Source organism: Gymnoscopelus braueri (genome assembly GCF_963280865.1).
Source record: "Gymnoscopelus braueri genome assembly, chromosome: 5".
NCBI lineage: Eukaryota > Metazoa > Chordata > Actinopteri > Myctophiformes > Myctophidae > Gymnoscopelus > Gymnoscopelus braueri.
Window position 1 is genome coordinate 1,042,252 of NC_137606.1, and position 26,929 is coordinate 1,069,180.

The 26,929-nt window shown below is 38.9% G+C and overlaps 1 protein-coding gene across 3 annotated transcripts in view; it reads left to right on the plus strand.

Moving 5' to 3' along the window:
* map4k1 (mitogen-activated protein kinase kinase kinase kinase 1) overlaps positions 1–26,929 on the plus strand; it is a 35,158-nt gene that overhangs the window by 1,042 nt on the left and 7,187 nt on the right. For all 3 annotated transcript variants that reach the window (XM_080429568.1, XM_080429570.1, XM_080429569.1), the window contains 21 exons: positions 11,712–11,769; positions 12,210–12,300; positions 12,913–12,977; positions 13,267–13,322; positions 14,398–14,445; positions 15,279–15,321; positions 15,544–15,616; positions 16,518–16,649; positions 19,710–19,772; positions 20,542–20,623; positions 20,739–20,852; positions 21,628–21,709; positions 22,542–22,594; positions 22,812–22,858; positions 23,534–23,578; positions 23,753–23,773; positions 23,871–23,916; positions 24,822–24,981; positions 25,342–25,442; positions 25,816–25,857; positions 26,796–26,874. In XM_080429568.1, coding sequence (XP_080285694.1) covers positions 11,712–11,769; positions 12,210–12,300; positions 12,913–12,977; positions 13,267–13,322; positions 14,398–14,445; positions 15,279–15,321; positions 15,544–15,616; positions 16,518–16,649; positions 19,710–19,772; positions 20,542–20,623; positions 20,739–20,852; positions 21,628–21,709; positions 22,542–22,594; positions 22,812–22,858; positions 23,534–23,578; positions 23,753–23,773; positions 23,871–23,916; positions 24,822–24,981; positions 25,342–25,442; positions 25,816–25,857; positions 26,796–26,874 — 1,501 coding nt within the window. The remainder of the gene's footprint in view (positions 1–11,711; positions 11,770–12,209; positions 12,301–12,912; positions 12,978–13,266; positions 13,323–14,397; positions 14,446–15,278; positions 15,322–15,543; positions 15,617–16,517; positions 16,650–19,709; positions 19,773–20,541; positions 20,624–20,738; positions 20,853–21,627; positions 21,710–22,541; positions 22,595–22,811; positions 22,859–23,533; positions 23,579–23,752; positions 23,774–23,870; positions 23,917–24,821; positions 24,982–25,341; positions 25,443–25,815; positions 25,858–26,795; positions 26,875–26,929) is intronic.

Sequence of the window (26,929 nt, forward strand, 5' to 3'; positions counted from 1 at the left end):
AATACTTTTACTTAAGTAAAACATTTGAATACTTTTTCCACCACTGATAAAAGCCTATGTAGTATGGTAGATAATTTTTTCTTCTTTTAGTTCTTTTACACCCATTTAGCTCTGATTTAATGACTTGCTACGATTGCTCAGATTGTGTTGGATTTGCAGTACGGTTACAGTAAGTGAAGTCAGAAATGTCATGCAGCCGAGAGGCCTGTTAGGAGGAAGTGGTTTTTAGAAGTGAAAGTGCACTAAATACTGCTTTATGCATTTATCACCAAACTCTGCTCAACAAACCCCTGAAACCTTTTAACAAATTATTACTCAGAAAGTTGTCTTGGTGTTTTCCAGTTTCATTGATTGCTTCTTGTATATTATTATGTATGGATAATATGGTAAAGACTGAGGCCAGTGCCATACTCTAACAACATATTATGCAAAGTGTGTTTCACAAACCATTTCTAATTGAGAGTTGCTTCACCCCAAACACCAAATATGAAGAACTGAGAGTGCACAAATATCAGGGCACGCTGAGAGTTTTTGTAAAAAGGAACAGGGTTAAATAAGATGGTATCTCTGATTGTCACATAGATATTAGACATCCTCCACTGCATGTCTGTAGCTCAACATTTGTTTGTCACAATGCCGCTTTCTTGGCCAAAAATGTATCTATCTAGTTTATTTCAACTAGTTGGGATAAATAAAGGTTAAATAAACATAAATACTGTAAAAGAATTGCATCCATTAATGTTTTGACATGGTCTGTCTTTATGGCCTAGTTTAAAAATTAGGTCAGTCAAGTCTGAGGTTGAGGTTCATCTGTCCATGTGCCTGATGCTCAGTTATACTTAAACCCTGTATACTTTGCTGACAGGGGTCCCCCATGGGTCTGTACTTGGCCCCCTCCTTTTTCTCCCACTATACAAAATCTCTAAACCAAAAATAGCTGATCTATAAGCTCACAACGCATAACGCAACGATTGTTTGCCTATTTTGACCAAATGTTTACGGGTAAATGCCCACCCCAGAGTAGGTTCGCTAGAGTCCACAGACTATATATAATTAAGTAACCTCAAGAACCACTGTTTCCCGAACCATGTGGCCCATAGGTCATGGGCCACTCAGCGTCCCAGTCTCAGGGCGAACAGTCTAGCAAGAAGTCCACTGAGGGTTGTGGTTAAGTGTAAAAAAAAGAAATCCTGTAGGGGTGTATTGCATTGTGAATTTGCCATACCAGTGGCAGCATCATGTGTTTGTCAGTCACAGGGATGAAAGTACCAAAACCCAAAGGAGATCTAGGGTCTTGCTTGGCCCTCTGCACTTGGACTGCCCAGGATGAACATGTTGTCTGATATAAACTAGGTATACACTAGGTATAAAAATCGACAGTGTATAATGATGAATATACAATCTATACCTGGGAAACAATGTATACCTAGTGTTATACTATAGGCCCGCATGTATGGTGTGTGTGGGTGTGTGTTGTGTGTGTGTGTGTGTGTGTGTGTGTGTGTGTGTGTGTGTGTGTGTGTGTGTGCGTGCGCGCGCGTGCGTGCGTGCACGTGCGTGTGCATGCGTGTGTGCGGCTGTGCGCAGAAGTAAAAGAGGAATATACAATATTAGCAATATAAACATACAGCTTTTTGATCATTGGAACGTCTTGGGATCTTTGGCTGAAGTTGAATTAGAATTCATTGTGTTTCTGATCACAGTATTAGACAGGCTGTAGCTTTATGGTAACCTTTTGCTTCCCCATGCTGAGGTTGTCAGGGACACAAATGGATAAATGAATTCCATGGAGTTGTAAAGTGAATGGTTTAAGTCTGGATACCTTGGTACTTTCCACTGCATACATGGTACTATAGACAGCTACGGCCTTTGTAAAATATTGATTCACTCTCTACAGTAATTATTCAGAGCAGAGTGAGTCATCAATGTTTCGGTGTTGCAATTAATTATAATATAAACCTACTGAGGAGTAGTAGACTGATGGGGAAAAGGTCACACTGGAAGCAAATCAGTGTGCACTATATCCTCGGCCCCCTGGCGAAGATGATGACTGTACTGGTCTGAACCCAGTTTACGGTACTGGGCTTGCATGTGATGCAAAGCATGGAGGCTGTGGAGTGGAGCACACTTCCTCTCAACACATGGCCACCAGACCTGCTGTTTTCTCTCACAGGGAGATTTGCATGTGCTTTCACACACACACACACACACACACACACACACACACACACACACACACACACACACACACATATATATATATATATATATACATATATATATATATATATATATATATATATATATATATATATATATATATATATATATATATATATATATATATAGCTGTACTGTATGTGGCAATAAACACCTTGAGCCAGAATGCAGGCATGTGAGGTGAAATGAGGCGAGGTGGATAGAAAGAACAGGTTTGTTGAGAGTGCCACCCTTGTTTTCAGTGAATGGTCAACAAAACCAACCAGGGGACAGGTTAGGAGCGCACTCACTGACGTCACAGCAGTCAGAAACAAGTAAACAGTGGTGGAAAATGTACTCAAGTGTTTTACTTAAATAAAAGTATCAATACTGCAATGTAGAATAAAAGGCCTGTGTTCAAATTGTTACTTGAGTAAAAGTACAAAAGTATTGGCATCAAAATACACTTAACGTACCAAAAGTACTAGAATGTTTGAAAATAGCAGATCTACAAGCTCACAACGCGTCGCGACGCGTTGTGAGCTTGTAGATCGGCTATTTTCAAATAGCCTATAGGTATACAATAGGGTGGTTAATGTATAGTGGTTAATGTATGTTTTATAATGTAATCATTTATATCTGAAAAGTAACTAGTAAGTAAAGTTTTCAACTAATTGTAGTAGAGTAAAAGTACAATATTTGCCTCTGAGATGTAGTGGAGTAGAAGTAAAAGTACTGAAAACTGGAAATACTCCAGTAAAGTAAAGTGGCATTGACTGGCTTTGTCAAAAGTTCACCCAGCACAGGTTTATTTAGTTGTATTTATTTGTATTTTAGTCTTGTAAGTTTTATTAGGTTATTATGACTTTATTTATATAGGAGGACAAAGAGAGTCAGGAAGCTGAGATAGACAGAGGGAAAGACACGTGGCTTTGGCTGGAATGGAATCAACTGGTTGATATTGTCGGTGCACTACAGTAACCCTTCACCCAACCAACTGGTACGCCCCAGCTCAATGTAGTGTTTTGCTTCCTACTTGCATGAATGCTGGTTTTACCTGTTGGACAACAACATATAATAAAGGGTGGATACCCATAGCTTTTACATAATTGGTCCTCGCTGATGCGCGTCATAAGATGGCAACATTTCTATCTGCTCTCTGTGTCTCAGAGGAGGGCTGTGGTCTGTGGACAGTTCAGAAACCCGCCTGAGGCCTACCTGTGACATTATCGGTAGGCAGGTTTGGTCACTTCAAACAAGATTTCAAACTTGTTTTAAGTGTTTTATTGCCCCATACCTTGGGGCATAAGGTATGCCCTTTGACTGTACTGTTAATAATCTTGTTAATAAAGTATTCAATCGATCGATCAATCGACCGATCAATTGATCGATCAATCAACCAATCAACCAATCAATCAATCAATCAATCAATCAATCAATCAATCAATCAATCAATCAATCAATCAATCAATATATCGTTGCTGTCCGGCAGAAACCAGCTAACTCCATTTTGACGCTTTTGCATTTTTTTCCATAAATCAGGGCCATTGAACACCCTTTACGTCTGTGTGTTGGTAAAAAAATATTGAACCAGTGAAAAGCATTAAAAAGTGCTGCTGACAAAACCAGCTAACTCCATTGGATCCTCAAACTTTCTGCTAAACCAGCTAACTCCACCGGAGTTAGCTGGTTTTGCTGACTACAGGCTCCACCCCCTTTTGACCTCCAACCTCATTGTGAGCTTGGAGGTCCATTCAGCTGTTCTTATCAATGATGAACAAAAACTCAATTTTTTTAATTTCCTGAAAAATGAACATTTTGGAGTTGGCTGGTTTCTGCCGGACAACAGAGATATAGTTATGACTGCATAGCGAGTTCTGAATCTTCTGTATCCGGTTATATACTGTAGTCCAGGTATTGTATGACATGAATCTGCACACATTGCAACAGAAACCTTTTCTATTCTAGTCTCATCGACATAGACACGTCATATTTTGTCAAAAGTCCAAAGAAATCCATGTGGTTCGATGATGCCACAATTTCCCATGGCTGCCCGTGTTAACTACTTTAACTATCTTCGTTATTACCTTCATTATACAGTAGGTGGAAACATTTTTGAAAAAGTAACATAAATAGCATCGATCATTTCATATTTAGGATATTCCTCAGATACTCGTTATTGATATCATCAGACCATTCAGCCTGTGCAAGTGCTGAAATCCTATAGAACATGAAAGTTACAGAGCAGCTTTACATTTTTACTTTACCTTTTATCAGTGGTGGAAAAAGTACTCAAATGTTTTACTTAAGTAAAAGTATCAATACTGCAATGTAGAAGTACTCTGTTACAAGTAAGAGTCCGGAATTCAACATTTACTTGAGTAAAAGTACAAAAGTATTGGTATCAAAATGTACTTAAAGTACCAAAAGTAAAAGTACTAGAATGTTTCAAAATGTTCAAATAGCCTATGTATAAACTAGGGCTGAAGTGGTTAATGTATGGTTTATTATATAATAATTGATCATTGCAAAGTAACTAGTAGCTAAAGTTTTCAAATAATTGTAGTGGAGTAAAAGTACAATATTTTCCTCTGAGATGTAGTGGAGTAGAAATAAAAGTACTGACAATTGGACATACTCCGGTAAAGTAAAAAATACCTCAACATTGTACTTAAGTACAGTACTTCAGTACTTAGTTACTTTACACCACTGCCTTTTATGCTTTTTAAGTAATTGCAGTTTTAGTATTACTACCCCAAGCTCCAAATCAAATCAAATCAAATCAAATCAAATCAAATCAAATCAAATCAAATCAAATCAAATCAAATCAAATCAAATCAAATCAAATCAAATCAAATCAAATCAAATCAAATCAAATCAAATCAAATCAAACAAGCTGACTCAGCTCCTCTGTGTGTTTTCTACTATATTCAACCATGTGAAGTGAGCTCTTCCATCTTTTCCAGTAAAAAGCTCAGATGTTCTTATCTGATCTGTGGTGAGCTATGCTATCAAGCTGCTTTTTAGACACTCTAGTCTTGGTAGCATAATAAGCCACAGAGAAGGTGTGGGTTGGTGGCAGGTGCTGCATGCACTTTAGTCTCAGATATGAAATGAAGAAGTGAAATAAATTGGTGTTAGGCAAAGCCTTACTGTCTTTATTACGAGATCATGTGCATTATGACAGTGCATGTCAGTGTATCATGACGGTGTAAGGAGCTTGTGACAAATACGTGTCATTCACCCGTGGCCCTATGCAGTGGTGTAAAGTAACTAAGTACATTTACTCAAGTACTGTGCTTAAGTGCAATTTTGAGGTATTTGTACTTTACTTGACTGTTTCCAATTTCCAATACTTTTACTTCTACTTCTACTTTAGTTACTAGTTACTTTGTAGCTTTTGATTATTATTACAAAACATACTTCAGCCAGTACATTTCGACCATTTGAAAATAGCAGATCTACAAGCTCACAATGTGTCGCGATGCGAAGCATTGTGAGCTTGTAGATCTGCTATTTTCAAATGATTTTTATTCATTTCATACATTTGAAAACTTGTGAAATGGGACATTCTGCAGAGTACTTTCTACTTTTGGTACTTTAAGTACATTTTCAAACCAATATTTTTGTACTTTTACTCAAGTACATTTTGAATTCCTGACTTTTACTTGTAACAGAGTATGTGTGAGTGTGTGTGAGCTCTTGACATGAAGTACATTTGAATCCTCCCTCTAACTAAACTGCCAGTTCTTGGGTATAATTTGACCCCATTCGACCTCTCTTTGGTAGGTGGTAATGTTGTGGGCAATAGTTTCTGGCTGTGAGTGCAAGGCAGCAAGCTGCTGAGCAGAGTGTGAAAAGCTCATATTTTGAGGCTAAACTGATTCTTTAAGCAAGAAAGAGGAAGAGAAAGTTTTTATGAATGCTGTGTGTGTGAGAGAGAGAGAGAGAGAGAGAGAGAGAGAGAGAGAGAGAGAGAGAGAATAATAAAAAGTCCACTATAAAAAGAAGCTTGAAGACAGAGAAAACAAAACAATCAGGTGCTCACCTGAGATAAAATAAGTTAAAAATGGTTGAAAGTATCTAAGTATCTCCTGGATCAGACGGGATAAAACATGAGATAAAAACAGAGGATCCGGACAATCAAATGTACAGAGAACAAAACAGCCTTTACAAGGCAAATGCCAACATGTTTTGACTCATTAGGTCTTTTCGCCCTAATAAGGACGTATAGGTCAAAACATGTTGCCATTTGCCTTGTTATAATAACTCTGCTGTACATTTAAGTGGCTGTTTTTATAAAATGAAGCTGACTTTGTTGTGTTGAACTTAATTAGCTTTTTAAATCCATTGAATTTCCATTTCCACCTCTCGTTTTCTTTGTGTCAAGTTAAATTATGTCATCACTGCAGTAACCCTGGTTTGTACAGACCAGTGGTGTAAAGTAACTAAGTATATTTACTCAAGTACTGTGCTTAAGTACAGTTTTGAGGTATTTGTACTTTACCTGAGTATTTCCAATTTCCAATACTTTTACATGTACTCCACTACACCTCAGAGACAAATCTTGTACTTTTACTCCACTACAATTATTTGAAATCTTTAGTTACTAGTTACTTTGTAGATTTTGATAATTATTACAAAACATAGCACATTAACCACTTCAGCCCTGTATACATTTCGGCCATTTGAAAATAGCCGATCTACAAGCTCACAATGCGTCGCGATACGACGCATTGTGAGCTTGTAGATCGGCTATTTTCAAAATATTTGTATTAATTTGAAAACCTGAAATGAGACTTTCTGCATAGTGAGTGCTTTTACTTTTGGTACTTTAAGTACATTTAGATGCCAATACTTTTGTACTTTTACTCAAGTACATTTTGAATTCCGGACTTTTACTTATAACTGAGTATTTCTATATTGCAGTGTTGATACTTTTACATAAAGGGATATTTCACTTTAAAAAAAACTTTTGGTAATTTTATCGTCTACTCAGGCTTTTGTGAACCCCCCAGACAGTTTTTAAGTTGCTCGATTCAGTATTTAGATATTTGATATTCATTTTAGACACTGTGCTAGAACATAGAGAGACGTGATATTTTGTCACATTTGAGGGAGCAAGATCGCTCGTTCGCATGGTTTGCTCTCTGTATGCTGAACTTACAAACCAATGGTCACACCTAAACATTTACTTTCAATATTTCAAACGTGTCTCTTCTGTCTCACCTACCTTCTTTTGAAACACTCGGTTAGCAAAGCATTACTCAGTCAGTTAGGTTGCATGTTTTGCAGTGGTGGAAAGTAAATATGTACATTTACTTAAGTACTGTACTTAAGTACAATTTTGAGGTATTTGTACTTTACTTGAGTATTTCCAATTTCCAATACTTTTACTTCTACTCCACTACATCTCAGAGGCAAATATTGTACTTTTACTCCACTACAATTATTTGAAAACTTTAGTTACTAGTTACTTTTCAGATATCAATTATGATATTATGAAACATACATTAACCACTTTAGCCCTATTTTATACATAGGCTATTTGAAAATAGCCGATCTACAAGCTCACAACGAGTCGCATCACGATTTGCTATTTTCAAACATTTTAGTACTTTTACTTTTGGTACTTTAAGTACGTTTTGATGCCAATACTTTTGTACTTTTACTCAAGTAAATTTGGAATTCTGGACTTTTACTTGTAACAGAGTATTTCTATATCGCATTATTGGTACTTTTACTTTACCACTGATGTTTTGTAGCGACCATGCCACTGGGCCAGTGTCGGCCTTACATTGACAACCACAACATTAGTAGCTTAATGGTACTCTGACACTAGTCAGAGGATCAGAGGATTAGACTATCGGATCCACACGAATGAATGAACGCAATACTGGATTTAAAAGCCACTAGTGTGGCACCTTTCAATTTAGCCACTACAGTATATGGCGAGCTCGTTTGTGTTAGTGTATGACAGTAGATGCTGACTGTGTACAGTAGTTGGTCGATGCTTTGGACTGAATTCTTCATGACTCACTCTGTCAACCCCCCTGCGTCATCCCCACAGCACCCCACACTTGAAATGTATTCCCACGGCCACGTTGACGTTGTTGTTTTCACTGGTCTACCGTTTCCAGAACTACAGATGCAGCTGTTCATGTCTTCACTTCCTCTAGCTTGTCCCACACTAGGCTTTTATGTACACAGGCAGACCGTGTGCATTTTAATAGCAGTATGTGAGGTCACTGACTTTGAACTACTGTGTGTGTGTGTGTGTGTGTGTGTGTGTGTGTGTGTGTGTGTGTGTGTGTGTGTGTGTGTGTGTGTGTGTGTGTGTGTGTGTGTGTGTGTGTGTGTGTGTGTGTGTGTGTGTGTGTGTGTGTGTGTGTGTGTGTGTGTGTGTGTGGTGGTAGGGGGGGGGGGTATGCACATATACTGTATGTGATATAATAAACAGATCTGTCTGAGCCTAACTTTTAGAGTGACATCACTGTGTGTGGAAACCAGACATTTCCATCTCCCATGAGAGTGTTGTTGCTTGATTGTTTGTGCGGGGGCTTCAGTGACCCCTGTGTAGAAACAGGCATATATAGTCACAGTGACAGAGTCAGACATACATCACCCCTACTAACTGCTCCTTTGATTGAATGGAGTTTCCGTTGTCATTCTTGCCATGGTTATTTACGATCTTGGCCACTCTTCAGACAACAGACAGCTTGTGTGTGTAAGTATAGCCTAGTAGTTGCAGTATGACTGTATTTTCCCTCTCACATGTACACATTGGGCCGGTGGTTTCCTCGGCTTCAGATCATTTCATTGTTGACACTCCCTTACAGTAAGATCTCTTATGATTGTGTGCTATTTTAGAGTCACTACCCTTGAGAACAGCTAAAGTTCTCTTTAATAGCTTGTAATGCAGGCTTTGTGTGGCTACAGTTTGAAAATGGCTGTAGTAGACCCGTGGCTTAACCCATTTAGACCTGTTGTAACCTATACGTTGTTGCAACTTTCAATCCGGGACAGCATCTGTGTCACAGAGGTTGTTGCTATATAGCACCATAATATTTTTTAAAGTTTTTCAGAAAAAAATCGGCATCAGGTCTCTTACTTAAAGGACCATACAACCATCAAATACAGTAATTTTGTCTTTTCACCTTTTTATTTATTTTCAGATCTCATGTTGAGTCAGTGTCAGTGTCGGCATGTCATTTAGATTTTCGAGTCAGTTTTGTTTCCAATCCATGCTTTAAAATGCATTAAAGCAGGCAATAATGCATTTATCGCATAAAGTCCACTGTGTTTTAATGCTATCTCAGGAAAGTTTCAAATCTGAAAGTTTATTTTTTACACCATGTGGCTTCCAGTGGCTTCCTCAAATATCAAACAATCTACGGCAGTGGTTTTCAAATATTTGAATGTCATGGACCCCCAAATTGATATGCATTTGGCCATAATAATGCTAATAATAATGCTGATAATAATTGTTAATGATAATAATAGTAATAATGATATAACAAATAACCATGCATACTCTTATCTATGCATGTATAATATAATTGATACACAGTAGGCTAATCTAGATTGAATCTGAGTTTGTTCCAGATGGTGCCTAAAACAATGAATGCCTCTTCTCTGCATTTAGTTCAGACTCTGGGTTCAGAAAGCAGACCTGTCCCAGATGAACAGCGAAGTCTGGATGGTTCATAATGTAGCACAAGATCCAAAATGTGTTTTGGCCCTAAAACCATTTAATGGTATGCTTTTCAAAGGAAGAGCCGTCAATAATGCCAGCTTTGCTTTTTACACAGAACCAAACAAAGGCACCAGGTCCATGTGTGTGCTTTTACATGGCATGATGTCACAACAGAGTCAGCATCTAGAGTTCACTATTCTTCAGTGGTGGAAAAAGTACTCAAATGTTTTACTTAAGTAAAAGTATCAATGCTGCAATGTAGAAGTACTCTGTTGCAAGTACAAGTCCGGAATTCAACATTTACTTGAGTAAAAGTACAAAAGTATTGGTATCAAAATGTACTTAAAGTACCAAAAGTAAAAGTACTGAATGTTTGAAAATAGCAGATCTACAAGCTCACAACGCGTCGCGGTGCGACACGTTGTGAGCTTGTAGACCGGCTATTTTCAAATAGCCTATGTATAAAATAGGTGGTTAATTGCAAAGTAACTTCAGTTTTCAAATAATTGTAGTGGAGTAAAAGTACAATATTTGCCTCTGAGATCTAATGGAGTAGAAATAAAAGTACTGACATTTGGAAATACTAATTTATAAGTAAAAAATACCTCAGAATTGTACTTAAGTACAGTACTTGAGTACATGTACTTATTACTTTACACCACTGCTATTCTTTTTAGGATGACGGGCTGTTTTCCAAATAAGAAGTGTGAGTAAAGTTGTATAACCCAATAAGTTGTTGTTAAAAAGATAATTCAACATAACTCACTTCATAACATACAGTAATTTCACTCTTTCCCTTTCTCTCGTTTGCTCGCTCTTTCTCTCTCTCCCTCTCTCTGTCAAACATGCACAAACAACTTGAGATGGTAGCTCTTGGTATATTTTATAGTCTACATTTACAATGATTGTCTACGCACTTATTTCAAAAGATACAGACTCAGCATATTTATGTATTTTATTCATTTTGGGTAGGCAAAATGTGTTCCCACTGTAAGTTGAGGACTGACTTGCGTCTCTACCATTTTCTCACAAAATAATAGCTTTGTATTTATCAATTGAAAGCACTGTCATCCATTGGTCTTAAATTACCTGTCTGGTTCACATGAACTTAATCAACTAACTTTTCCTGGTTTCCAGCAGAATGCTGTTACCTAAGAAACAGGTAACAGGCAATAACAGTGTTATAGGTATAACCTGTAACAGGTATAACAGTGTTATAATGCTGCTTCTGACCAAATATGTCATATCTCACCTTCATTTTGTTTCAACTTGGCAAAAACCCTAAATTCAACATTAACAGATAATTTAGACCTAACCCTTGCTTTAAATGGAGATAATCAATGGTCATGATCAAGGATGAAGTTTGCAGCTTGACCAGGAATTGAGCACCGTGGTCCTAGGCTGAACTCTCTATTGTTGGTCCACTGCTATGTATTCTAATGCAGTACTGTTTGGTTTTACATTGAGACCTAAACCATGTCTCTCCAGTGAGATCAGGAAAACAACTTTTTACGTTGTTTCTGGTTCTAAATGATCGTGTTAGAAATTTTTTATTTAAATAGAATCTTTAAAACACAATTCAAACAGGGTGTGATGTCACAGGCTGAACGCCAATCAGAACATCACTATAGACAGACACGCAATGGTCAATGAGGACCTGACTGCTGACTGCTCGTTTGGTGTTTGTCCTAATCAGTGTTTCTGTTTTGATTTTCACAAATTCTGGAGAATGAATTATAGGGAATAGGGATTGTTACTATTACTATTGATTATTATGTGGGGAACGGGACTTTAATATTATTGTTTATGCTTCCAGGCTCGTAACAAGCAGAATGGAGAACTGGCAGCCATCAAGGTCATTAAAATGGAACCAGGTGAGACTTTACTCTTCAACATCATACAGGATGTGAACACTGTCATGCCTGTCATGGGATCATGACTAGATGGGAGCTAACCTTTGGCTGACTTAATTCTCTCGTTCAATGCCCTCCCCAGATACGTACTCTAATTTTAACCACACCAAACCCATGCATAAACATAACCATACTAATGTGCCTAAACACTCCAAACCCATGCATGAACTTAACCGTAATAATAGTGCATAACCTTAACCTAGAAAGAATGTGCATCAACTTGGAAAAAGGTTGGTTGTTCTAGCAGGAAGATTGACACACAATAAAATGTTCTGGTTAGGTATTTGGTTTGAAAACAAGCAACAGTTCCGAAATAACCTATGTACAGTACTGTATAAACAGTACAGTAAACATACCTCTCTCCCTCTCTCTTTCTCTCTCTCTCCCCCCCCCGGACACAGAGGATGATTTCTCAATCATCCAACAGGAGATAGTCATAGTAAAAAGCTGCAAACATCACAACATAGTGGCATATTATGGCAGCTATATACGGTAAGCAGTAAGCACACTGCCCTTTTCTATGCTTCTGCTGTAATTCCTCTCTGCATTTCTCTATATGCTGCTCTCTCACTTTGCTTTATCTGCTTTTCTCTTACGCTTCTCTGTCACTCTCCCTTCACTCCTTAGTTTTATATTACTTACAACCAGTGGTGGAAAGTAGCTAAGTACATTTACTCAAGTACTGTACTTAAGTACAATTTTGAGGTACTTTTAATTTACTGGAGTTTTCAATACTTTTACTTCTACTCCACTACATCTCAGAAGCAGATATTGTACTTTTTATTTCACTACAATTATTTGAAAACTTTAGTTTGGCTATTTGAAAATAACCGTCGTTGTGAGCTTGTAGATCTAGTCTATTTTCAAAAGATTTCCTATACATTCTTGACATACAGTATGATAACTTGGGAAACGGGATATTCTGCATAATGAGTACTTTCACTTTTGGTGCCAATACTTTTACTCAAGTAAATTTTGATTACTGGACTTTTACTTGTAACAGAGTGTTTCTACATTGCCGTATTGATACTTTTACCTAAGTGAAATATCTGAGCACTTCCTCCACCACTGCACAGAACACACTCTGCCTCCTTGTGTCTCCAGGGCCAATAAGCTGTGGATCTGCATGGAGTTCTGTGGTGGAGGCTCCCTCCTGGACATTTACCATGGTGAGTGTGTGTGTGTGTGTGTGTGTGTGTGTGTGTGTGTGTGTGTGTGTGTGTGTGTGTGTGTGTGTGTGTGTGTGTGTGTGTGTGTGTGTGTGTGTGTGTGAGTGCGTGCGTGCGTGCGTGCGTGCGTGCGTGCGTGCGTGCGTGCGTGCGTGCGTGCGTGCGTGCGTGCGTGCGTGCGTGCGTGCGTGCGTGCGTGCGTGCGTGCGTGCGTGCGTGCGTGCGTGGACCATGAATCTCTATGAATCATGCCATCTCTCTCTTTATGTGCCCCCCCCCCCTCCCACAGTGACGGGTCCCCCGACTGAGCCACAGATAGCCTACATATGCAGGGAGATGCTGCAGGTATGTTTACACCAACATTAGTACATGGTACAAAATATGACTAGAAACACACTTTATCTGTATTAAAGGAGTAGTTCAACCAATTAATTTCACACACCATGAAGCCTTGAATTCATGGAGATTTTTTTTGTCTTTGTCGCATTCGTAAGCCGCATTTTTCCGCCGGTCATCAAATTATTGGCTTAGGAATGCGACAAAAAAAATTAGCTCCATCAATTCAATTCAATTCAATTCAATTCAATTCAATTCAATTCAATTCAATTCAATTCAATTCAATTCAATTCAATTCAATTCAATTCAATTCAATTCAATTCAATTCAATTCAATTTTATTAAAGTGTCAAATCACAACAAGTTGTCTCAAGACACTTTACATGTCCTGCTTAACTGGAAGAAACATCAGGCAGAACCAGGCTCTAGGGTGGGAGGCCATCTGCCTCGGCCATGTCGGGGGGGAAGAAGAGAGAGAGAGGGAGAGACAGAGGAGAGACAGAGAGAGAGATACAAGTAGTAGCAATAACAATAATAGCAAATGAAGGCTCTAGGATGTGTAATTGATAGAATGTTGATACCGGTAGTCATGTTTTGGTGAACTACTCCTTTAAGCTCTATCAAATTGTACATTTTAATCCTCATCTCAGTGGTCTCAAGACTGCATAGATTTAGATTATTATGGTGAAATCTAAAAAGGCTCAGCTTAGGGGATTCGTTGGATTTCGCTCAGTCAATATATTTCACAGGAGCAGCACATTCAGTGCATGTGGATATAACTGCAATGATTGCAGCAGCAGTTGAGTGGACATTTGTCTTTTGATTGTGTTCGGTCTTTGGCTCTGTGATGTTTTAATGTTAAACACCCTGATGTTTAAACATTTTCAACTTGGTGTCCCCATTTTGGCCATGTCATTATAGACAAAACCTTTCAAAAGTTTATTGGCTTAGGAATGCGACAAAAACTAAATATATATTTATAAAATATCCATGAATTCAAGTCTCCATGGGGTGACCAATCGATAGAAAAAATGTCCTTTTTGGGGTGAACTATCCCTTTAAGTGGTTAATGTATGTCTGTACAGGGTCTGGACTACCTCCATGGACAGAAGAAGATCCACAGAGACATCAAGGTGAGGGGAGAGAATGGAATCATTAAATTATATATATATATAAATGTAAGGTGTAATAGGGGTGTATACATGTATTACTAAAGAGGTGGAAAGATGGAGAGACCGCTGTTACTGAACAAATACTATAGCAATGAATGCTATGGGAATATAGAGCTATTTAACACTTATTTTTACAAAAAAACAAATATCCCTTGCAGCACCTTTAATGTTGCTTTAGATACACTTAGAGCAGGGGTGGGCAACTTTGAGGCTGGAGAGGGCCACTAGATTTTCAAACTCACTCCAGAGGGCCAGATTGCATACTGTCGGGCAGACACTTCTTATCTCCGTATTTTAACTTTTTTCTTCATTCGCCATTCTATATCACACAAAAGTAGCAAAAATAGCCGATCTACAAGCTCTGCGACGCGTTTTAAGCTTATAGATCTGCTATTTTTGCCATTTCTTTATTGGAATCCTGATTTTTTTGTTATTTTTAGATTTAGTTATACTTGTTAACTTTATGAACTTAAATACAAATACATTGGACATAAAAAAAAGACAATAGAATTTTAATACTAGTCATTAAGCTACTAATATAGACTGAAGTAATTAAAGCAGGTCATGTTTGCATGTTTGGAATTGTAACAGCCGAAATCAATAATTTATCAGTTTTTCGATATTAACCTGCGGGCCGCATTAAGTGAAGGTGGGGGCCGCAGGCTGCCAGTTGCCCATGTATGCCTTAGAGATATCATCACTGCCACTTATGCAGACATTAGTCCCAGCATACAGTATATGTAGCAGTCTTACTGTCGTCTTACTGTCCTCTCTCCTTCTTTACTCTCCCACAGGGTGCCAACATCCTCGTCAACGATCAGGGACAGGTCAAACTAGGTAGGTGTTGAAATGGACAAAATGCTTTACATCCAAACAAGTCATCATCTGAACATCATCAAGTACTATAATGTAAAGTCTGCATAACTGTTGTCGACCAAGAATTATGTTTACTACTAAACGCACCACAACGTATTTCATTAGTGGCACCACTGACATTTTATTTTGAGGGCCTATTGATGTGATTTCTATATCGTGGTGTGCTCTCTCCGTTGCGTATAGCCGACTTTGGAATCTCAGCCCAGATCACAGCCACTCTGTCACGGAGGAAGTCCTTCATTGGGACGCCATATTGGTGAGGTCAAAACACAAAATGTTTTTTTTCTAGACATCACATACTTTATGATATAAGCTAAATTCAGATAAAAATTTTAAGAAATCAATCTAATAAATCACTATGCACAGTAGCTCTGCTCCATAGTCTAGAAGGAGTTCTCCTTAAGGCTATGGGATTTTCGAGCCTTTGCGCACGCACCACAGGCTGCACAGCCTCTCGTCTGCAGTAAAAATGTAAAATGCGCTTTCACTACTCACCAAAACAAAGACTGTTTTATGGAGTTGAAAGCCAACTCTACTAAGTGGGAACACTCTGAGCCCCCCACCTCACGTCTAAAATACACTTTTTGGCCTAAATGTTAAATATTTCACAGGAAAGAAAACATTATTTAGTCACAGATCCGGTCAATGGAATTTTTCTATTGACAAGAACTGCAGAGGGCGCAGCGGAGTAACACATTATTTTTTTCCTTTCCGTGAAATATTTACAATTTTGGCCAAAAAGTCTATTTTAGATGTGAGGTGGGGGGCTCAGAGTGTTCCTACTTAGTAGAGTTGGCTTTCAACTCCATAAAACCGTCTTTGTTTGTTTTGGTGAGTAGCGAAAGTGTATTTTTTTTTTTTACTGCAGACGAGAGGCTATGCAGCCTGTGGTGCGTGCGCAAAGGCTCGAAAGTCCCATAGCCTTAATGAGAACTCCTTCTAGGGCTAGGCTAAGGACCAGAGCTACAGTACATGCACAGTACATATAGGTGATTATTGTGCTTAGTCTAAGATGATATTTGATAATAATGAGCAACAGCTTATTTGAGAGTCATTCTGACAGTAAGTTATGTATGAAAGTGTGTGTACAGTATAAGCACATGCTCTGAGTGATCAGATTCTGAACGTCATTTGATGTGTCCCCCCCTCATCCTCAGGATGGCACCAGAAGTGGCAGCAGTGGAGATAAAGGGAGGTTATAATGAGCTGTGTGACATCTGGTCTGTGGGGATCACAGCTATAGAGTTAGCAGAGCTACAGCCCCCACTGTTTGACGTCCACCCACTACGGTACACACACACACACACACACACACACACACACACACACACACACACACACACACACACACACACACACACACACACACACACACACACACACACACACACACACACACACACACACACACACACATTTGAAATATTTATTTATGTCCACATAATGAGAAGTACAGGATGTACAAAGGACATAAACACTGCCAGTGCAGTCAGATGAAGGGAAAACAGTTAGTTACAAAGCGCATGTAAAGCAGAGCAACGTTACATACAAAACAAAAGATGGCATACTTGTCAAACACAGAGGACAACAATCATGGGTAAAGGAAGCAACGCCTCCTCCAAATTGAGCGGCTTCCTATAATAGCTGATATTGAGCAGTACCTTGCTAATTGTTTAGTTTAGCCCTCCTTTTGGAGAGGCCGGCCATTTGCAGGCCCCTTACAACCAACTTGTGCACATGCCCTAGACTACCAAAGATAAAAACCAAAAGTTTACATCTGTAGCCTAGCTGAGAGATGGTCTGCTCTAGCTGATGATATTTTAGCACTTTGGTTAGGAAGGCTTCCTCTAAGCTGTAATCAAAAGTACAGCCGACCTCGAGAATGAACACCTCCCTATGGTTTTCATTAACAACAATGACATCAGGGGTGTTAGCTGAAATGTTAGAGAACACAGAATCATCGTTACACAGGTTAAACATGCTCGGCTTCACAGTAGAATGCTTATGCAGCATGATGGAGGACCTGAAAATAGAAGTGATATCTTTAGATATCAAATCCACTATTCTGTCATGCCTACTTATGTAGAATCCCCTGTATACATGGCACCCATTTAAGATGTGGGACATGGTTTCAGCTATTTGTTCATGACCATGATGTATACAGTGAGGAGCATGGTTGCCTGGAAACCAGATGGAGAGGTTAAGTTCAGATGGTAAAACCTGCAACCTCGCTTTCAGAGTAAAGATAATAATGCATTCGTCTAAAGCAACATTTTTTAGCACAGAGTACGAGACAGAATGGTCCGCAGCGGGGAGACATGCAGTCTTCCCTTGCAACCTCAGTTCAGTCCAATGCTGCCGCTGCCTTTGCTGTTGTGCCCATAAGAGGCGACCTCGGGCATTAGTCAGTGGGAGTTGGTGTTCTGTTCCACACACAGTCATAGATGCTCTGACAGAGATACTGTCTGGGGTCAGATATAAAGTCCTCCGAGACAGCCATCGCCTCTGAGTTAGACCCTACCCACTTCAAGCTAACATCAGCCCAACAGCACAGATCGTTTAAGTCCGGCCAGTCTGACCACACACCGAAGCCGGGAGAGCGACTGTCTAGCTATCCACTAGGTTTCCTCCTGAAGCCTAGGAAGCAAGGATCCGAGCCACATGCCATGGGGACCTTACGTCGTTTTAGGTCCAGAAATAGAGATGAACGTGCAAGCTCTCTCACATACTGTTCATCGTTGTTCAGCATATTTAACAAGTGGTAGAGCCTCGTAGCAATATATGTCCATTCAAAATTGGGAACACCCAAACCACCCTCACGTTTACTGTGAAATATAATGTCACACACACACACACACACACACACACACACACACACACACACACACACACACACACACACACACACACACACACACACACACACACACACACACACACACACACACACACGCACACACACACACACACACACACATACACAAATCGCCATCCTCTCATTTCCAGTATATCATATCATTAGACTTTGCCTTTATGTGTGCCTGATTGATTCTGCGCATGGACACACACACACACACACACACATCCAAGTGTTCAGAAGTGTCCATTTGTCGCTAGGAGCGTGGGAAGCCCCACCCGGCGGACAGGGGTCACACCATTGCCAGAAAACCGCGAGGTGTTCTGTCTTCGGGCCCCTCTGGAAAATTGCACAACTTTCCACCACCCACTCACTGGTGGGGTGTCACTATACAATCAGTGGTGGAAAAAGTACTCAAATGTTTTACTCAAGTAAAAGTATCAATACTACTACTCTGTTACAAGTAAAAGTCCGGAATTCAAAATGTACTTGAGTAAAAGTAAAAAGTATTGGTATCAAAATGTACTTAAAGTACCAAAAGTAAAAGTACTAAAATGTTTGAAAATAGCAGATCTAAAAGCTCACAACGCGTCGCAATGCAACGCGTTGTGAGCTTGTAGATCTGCTATTTTCAAAAAGCCTAGATAGAAAATAGGGCTAAAGTGGGTAATGTATGTTTTATAATGTAATAATTTATATCTGCAAAGTAACTAGTAACTGAAGTTTTGAAATAATTGTAGTGGAGTAAAAGTACAATATTTGCCTATGTAGTGGAGTATAAGTATAAGTATGGGAAATTGGAAATACTCAAGTAAAGTACAAATACCTCAAAATCGTACTCAAGTACAATACTTAAGTAAATGTACTTAGTTACTTTCCACCACTGCATACAACACACGCTTGCTCCATCTCATCATTAACCACGTAAACCCTATATGGTTGAGCGGAGTCCCTCAGAGCCCAGGGCTCTATAGTGTCTTTTCTGTTTGCTGTTATTGTGGGGAAAGCTTTGGCTGAAAATAGCCGATCCACAAGCTCACAACCAACGTGTTGCAGCGCGTTGGTTGGTTGTGAGCTTGTCCGCAATAGGGAAGCTGCAGGGGTTTAAGTGGTTAAAGGGTCGCACTGCGATGCGTTGTGAGCTTGTAGATCTGTTATTTTCCGCACAATGTGGTATACAATACATCAAGAAAAAGAAAAAGAAAAAAGGAAAAATGTAAACAAACCAGCCAACATAAATAGGCCTATGTGCTGCACCCATGTTCAGGTGTACTGTAGAAACATACAAAAACTCACATAATGTCACACACACACACACACGCACGCACGCACGCACGCACGCACGCACGCACGCACGCACGCACGCACGCACTACACACACACACACACACACACACACACACACACACACACACACACACACACACACACACACACGCACTCTCTCTCTCTTTGTTTATCATTCATATGGTTCTTGTGTATCTTTTTCCAGTGTCCTGTTTCTCATGTCCAAGAGTGGCTACCAGCCTCCTAAACTGAAGGACAAATCCAAATGGTAGAGTACACGCTAAGGATAATTTTTAACTGTAGTTGCAAACTAAGCCTATATTAAGTTCCTATGATATCTGTCAATCAGTTGGATTCAATGTCGGTTCACTTGACCTGCATTTATTATCCCAGGGCCGGCTCTTAGTTGTTTTTGTTCTTATTCTTGTTGCTACGGAAATGCTAGCAGATGATAACAAGACACTGTCTAAAAACAATTGCGGCCTCCATGTCCATGTCTCCATGATGTTCATCTTTAGCTATCAATAGTCATGTGTGCAGTTTGTGAGTGAAGTCACACAAATGATGCGTAGTCTATGAGCTAGTTCAGGCAAATACACTTCAGAGGTTTACAAATTACATGCAAGCTTAGCACACCACTATGTGGCCGACGTGTCAAGCAGCGGGCCAAATTGGCAGTGTATTTAAGCTCACCTCATTCATTTTTAAAGTACAAATGTGCAAGAACAATGCTGGTTCGAAAAATGAAAGAGATTCACAGAAAAATAAGCATGCATAGATTATCATCTGCAATCCAATTTTTACACTCAAAAGTTTCAATTTCACCTCACCAGGCATTTCCTGGTTGTGCAGACGGTTACAATAATCAAAATATCTCACTCATACAAGTTTTCCCCAGAAAGAAATGAATGTCATTGCCAGACTATTTTCTATGTTGTTGCAAGCTCAACTATGAAATATGAAGATTGCAGTCTAATAAGACTGTAAAGATCTTTTTGCTACATTGTGAACCATTGTCAATGTGGTTTATCTTTTAGGTCTACCATGTTCTATAACTTTGTGAAGGCCATGTTGGTGAGGAACCCTAAGAAGAGGCCTAGCGCCTCCAAGATGCTCTCAGTCAGTACTTTTTCAATGTCAACATTATTATAAAACCTTCTTCTACTTCCTCGAAGTTCTCAGAATGATTATGGTATGTTAAAAAAACTCTCTCTCATCCACTCCCTCCCCACAGCACATGTTTATGACTCAACAGCGTCTGAGCCAGGAGCTTACTCTGGACCTGCTGGAGAAGTTGAGACACCCAGAGAAATTGAAGGGCTGTATGGTCCCGGAGGAAGACGAGGAGGTACTGTACTCACTAGATTAAAAAAACAAACACTCACTAGAATAGAATAGATTAGAAATGTAATTATCTTATTGTCTCAACATCACCTCATTGTCCAATAACAACATGCTGCAGGGGTTTAACCCATTAAGACCGGGAAAGCATTTTATAGATTTCTTTGGGCTATTAAAAAAATTGCTAAAAAACTGCTATTTTTTAAAAATCGTGAACATTTGTGCAAATCTTTGAATATATATATTTTTTTTTTAAAGCAAACATTTGCAACTCAAATCTTTGCTTCTGGGGATTTTTACAAAATGTCTTCTAAATCTTAACAGTTTTCTGAAACACAAGTTGCTATAATATCAGTGGTTCTAACCTTTTTCATGTCAAGGACCCCCAAAATGATATGTATTTCAAAAATATGTTGTTCCAGGGACCCCCAGAAGCAAAGATTTGAGTTACGAATGTTCACTTTAAAAAATATAGTGCAGCGCTATGAGCTTGTAGATCTGCTATTTTTGAATAGCCAAAGTGTAAAATAATGGCTATGGCTAAAATCTAAAATGACAAAGATGTGTTCCCGGTCTTAATGGGTTAAGTAAACAAAATATATAATTTGGTTGAAACTCAAATTATCTTACAGTACCTCTTCTGACCTGACCTTTTCCTGTAGCTCATACAAAACTCAGAAATGTAAATACATTCGAGGGCATCCAGCATCTGTGCAAACTCTGTACTTTGTCTTCTGGGTTATATGGCTCAACATAAAATGGACATTTGTTGTTGTTCCTAGGTGGCAGTCTCAGGCTATATGAAGAGAATCCAGTCTATAAATAAACACAACCAGGCAGAGAGGACCAACTCTGACATCAGCTGTAAGACAAGAGATATGATACTTTACTAACCATGATCAACAGTTCCTATTACATCTGTGTGAACTAACCAAGCTCCTTTGTCATGTCATGAGTTTATGAGTTGTCATCTCACACATAACCAGACACAGCACACAATGTTGCACTCATATTGTCCTTGACTGAGAGTACATTTGATTTCACTCACCAAATAGGGAGATACAGTTTGTCTATATTTAATGGTTTCTTCCAGTGGTGTAAAGTAACTAAGTACATTTACTCAAGTACTTAAGTACAGTTTTGAGGTACTTTTACTTTACTGGAGTGTTTCCATTTTTCTGTACTTTTACTTCTACTCCACTACATCTCAGAGGCAAATATTATACTTTTACTCCACTACAATTATTTGAAAACTTTAGTTAATAGATACTTTGCGGATATAAATCATTATATTATGAAACATACCACTTTAGCCCTGTTTTATACATAGGCTATTTGAAAATAGCCAATCTACAAGCTATGTGACGCGTTTTGAGCTTGTAGATTGGCTATTTTCAAACATTTAAGTACTATTAGTTTTGGTACTTTAAGTATATTTTGATGCCAATACTTTTGTACTTTTACTCAAGTAATATTTTGAACACAGGCCTTTTACTTGTACAGTAACAGAGAACTTCTAAATTGTGGTATTGATACTTTTACAAAAATTTCTGGAAAAAAAAAAATGTTTGGATTTTTTTGTAAAAAAAATCCACCACTGGTTTCTTCAACCAAAATGACCCGTTTTGTTATATGAAAGAGATATTTATAGTTTTTGTGTATTAATCATTGGTTATTCTTTCTATTTGGTGCTCAGTGGAACAGATCTACACCCAAAGGCCAGTGAACAAGAATTCACCAGAGGCAACAGTACGTTTGTGTTGAGGGCTCAGCATTGCTGGAGCAGACTGAATGTTTCAATGTTAAATAAAATGCATATTCTAGTGTGACTTTAGCAAAAGTCAATTCAAATGTATTTGCAGGTTGCCTTTCACTTTCATACACATGAAGTAAATGCATGCAAATTATATCAAAAGGTCAGTAAGTCTTACAGTGTTTTTACTCTCCCCTTGTTTTCTGCATGCAGTTACTGCCATCATCTAGATCTGCCAGGTCTGACAAAAGTCCTGTGAGGTAACTAACTCTCTTTTCTGCTTACATAATATCACAGTCTAATGAAAGTAATTAATAATAATTAATAATCAGCATGAATAGAATGAACAATCTGAACAAGTACTTTTCTCCTTTGTCTGTTGTCTCTGTCTCCGACTGGATCACTCTACCCTCTCTCTCTCTCTCTCTCTCTCTCTCTCTCTCTCTCTCTCTCTCTCTCTCTCTCTCTCTCCCCTGTCAAAGTCTTAACCTAACCCCCCCTCCCCGAACTCTTCCTCTTTTTTCTCTTGTACATATTTTTAATTTTTCTTACCAGTAACCTGTAAGCTGATTGTATGACGTTCTGTATAGTAGTGTGTATATCTGCCTGTCTCTTATATGTCATCATGATTAGTGTGCATGGGGATCTCATTTTAAACAAGCTTAGTGCTTTATGAGTCTTCCAGTTTAGTAGACCTTGTATTGTGAATTTGTACTTCCATGTACTGTTGTTCTCATGTCTTACTAAATAAAGTTAAAGTACATCAATCAAAAAATCAATCAATCAATCAATCAATCAATCAATCAATCAATCAATCAATCAATCAATCAATCAATCAATCAATCAATCAATCAATATCTCTCTCTCTCTCTCTCTCTCTCTCTCTCTCTCTCTCTCTCTCTCTCTCTCTCTCTCTCTCTCTTTCTCTTTCCCAGAGACCAGGACACAGATTCTGATGATGACTATGATGACGTAGACGTGTAAGGATACTACACTATTATGTACACACCTATTCACTTAATCACAGTTAGTAAGAGCATGGCATATGTGACATACAATCTACTGTATGTACGTGTATGTACATCGGTTTAGAGTACAAGTGTTTGGACTTCACGACTGACTTGAGGCTTTGTTTTCACTCCTCCTCTCTTCAGACCTACATTGCATGCCTCCAGGTAAGCTCCTTCAGCTAAAAAGCAGCATCTCATACATATTAATGTTTTTCTTATTACATTATGAAGACAAGACAACCCCATCTCTGTATCTTAACAGTGAGACGATACCAGCCGATGACATCCCACCCCCACTTCCTCCAAAGGTACTGTAAAAGCACTCTTTTATCTATAATACTACAAAGCAGGCATATGAAGCATTCATCTACATCTCCTCTGTATGACTGCAGTAGATGTAATAGATGAAATAAATAAATGTCCAAAGTATTAAGCTGGACATAACAAGTCAGTCCATCTAAAAGGACAGAACAGGCGGTTCTAATATTATGCAGCCTCGATCACAAAGATTACAAAGTAAGTGTACAAAATAAATGGAACCAAATGGACCCGGGGAAGCTCCCCTCCAATGGACACACTTATAGCGTAGCCTAATCAAATCTCAAAGGTTCAAATGACATTGAACCTGAGTGTTTAACAACTGAACACAATGTTAGTTGTAGTTATACAAACATGTATTATGTGCCTTATGGCCAGTGGTGTAAAGTAACTAAGTACATGTACTCAAGTAATGTACTTAAGTACAAATTCTCCACTACAATTATTTGAAAACTTTAGTTACTAATTTGTAGATATACATTATTATATTATAAAACTAAAACTATAACTATAAAACATAACTATTTTCTACATAGGCTATTTGAAAATAGTTGATCTACAAGCTCACAACGCGTCGCATCGCAACGCGTTGTGAGCTTGTAGATCTGTGATTTTCAAACATTTCTGTTCTTTTACTTTTGGTACTTTAAGTACTTTTGATGCCAATACTTTGTTACTTTTACTCAAGTACATTTTGAATACTGGACTTGTACTTGTAACAGAGTATTTCTGCATTGTGGTATTGATACTTTTACTCAAGTAAAACATTTGAGTACTTTATCCACCACTGCTTATGACTGGCCTTACTTGACTTATTGAAGAAAGTCTTAAAGATTTGTATTTGAGTACCCCTGACGTAGAGTATTCTTATTTGTTGTTGTTTGTGCCCCTGCAGCCTAAGGCCCGCACCAGCTCAGAGGAGAGTATGGCTGGGGAAGAGGAGCGAGCACGGACCCCCTGTTCCCTGTACGCCCCCTCCCCTCTCCTGAGGACCTCCAGTGGCACGCACACTCGACCCAAGCCCAGACCGCGCTCCACAAGACATATCAACTCAGGTGTGCCGTCGATTATGATATTTCTTTAGCGACATAAACCCTCTATTCGTAGTAGGCTAAAACAGACCTGAGTTACAACTGTACTTGGACTACCTCGCGCTTACAGCATCAACTATTTTGTTTACTTTCACCTTTTCTGCTTTCCAGTAACATGAGTTGTTATACCAAATTCGACTGATTTACTGTATACTTCATTCTAATGCAATCAAACTTGTGAATTGAATATAGTGTGTGTGTGTGTGTGTGTGTGTGTGTGTGTGTGTGTGTGTGTGTGTGTGTGTGTGTGTGTGTGTGTGTGTGTGTGTGTGTGTGTGTGTGTGTGTGTGTGTGTGTGTGTGTGTGTGTGTGTGTGTCTTACAGACCCTGTATCCTTCCAGGTCCAGCACACTGATGGTGCAGCAGAGCTCCTCCCTCCACAGCTTCCTCCTAAAGATCCCAGAAGAAGACAACATCATACAAAGGTACTGTATTGTAACTGTGAAACATACGTACTTTTGGCAACTGCAAATTATAGTATTGTATTATAATATCGTTGCTGTCGGCCAGAAACCTCTTATTATCTTATTATCTTATTATGGAAATAACGATACGATGGGAACAAGCTCAAAATGCAACGCGAAGCGCCGCATTTTGAGCTTGTAGATCTGCTACTTTTGCAATTTTTTTATTTGAATCCTGAAAAGTAACAGTTTTGGACATAATGAGGTTTCCACAGAGAAGATACATGATAGCAGTTACAGTCAAAACAAACAAGCTAAATTGAATTTGTGCAGAATGTAGAGTAAGTGTCTTCTCAAATTGTCTCTGATTATGTTTACCTCCGTCCGTTCCCAGGAGCCAGTGGAATGTGTCAGCCCTGTCCCAAAGAAACCCCCAGTGAGTTGAATTGATCTTACATCATGCTTCCTAAGCATTCTGTATGGGATAAGAGCACTGGGTTATTGCCTGCTTGCCCCTGATGTTAGCTCCAGCAAAAGATGCGCAACCGTTATCGCTTATTACTGGGGGAGATGCAGAGTAGCATCATTATAAATGATATGATATATATCTTATCCACACGCACGCACGCACGCACGCACGCACGCACGCACGCACGCACGCACGCACGCACGCACGCACGCACGCACGCACGCACGCACGCACGCACGCACGCACGCACGCACGCACGCACACACACACACACACACACACACACACACACACACACACACACACACACACACACACACACACACACCTTTAAGCCTTATATGCCTTAATACATTACAATGCATAATTGCCCTCTATAACAATTTTTTTTACATTTATTTTAGAAACATTTAATCTTTTACTCAAGAGGGACAATGCCCGCTGCAAGTTCAAGATGTCATTTGTCCATGTGTGGTCCAGCCTTATGGAATGTATGGAATGCATGTGCAAATAAAACATATTTAAAACATTGAGTTGATGCTCATATTACCTTAGAAAGTATTAAGTTGGTTTTCATTTGCACATGCATCTGTAAATTAAGATTTAGTTATAGAAGGCAATTATAATGTGTTAAGGCATACATAATAAGGCTTATTAGCCAGGGATCCTTTTTTAAATATGTCATTACATTAATAATGTTCCGTGTCTGAGGTACATTGTCTAAAACAGAAATTATTTGGTGAAAGTGTGAGTACATTGTTTTTATGGTGGTCACATTTATTTTTGTAATTAAAATCTAATTAAATAAAATCTAACCTGGTTCTACATTCAGTTGCGTAGTGTTATATCATCAATTATGTAAGATGATGTAATATACAGTAATAGTTTCCACCATTCTATTCCAGGTGTATTTTAAGAAGGTATTCCATGGCTGCCCTCTCAAAGTCAGCTGTTCAACCACCTGGGAAAATCCAGCTACCAAAGGTAGGTTACTGTACACAAATTAATAACCAAATGAACCATAGCATCACTCCCTATT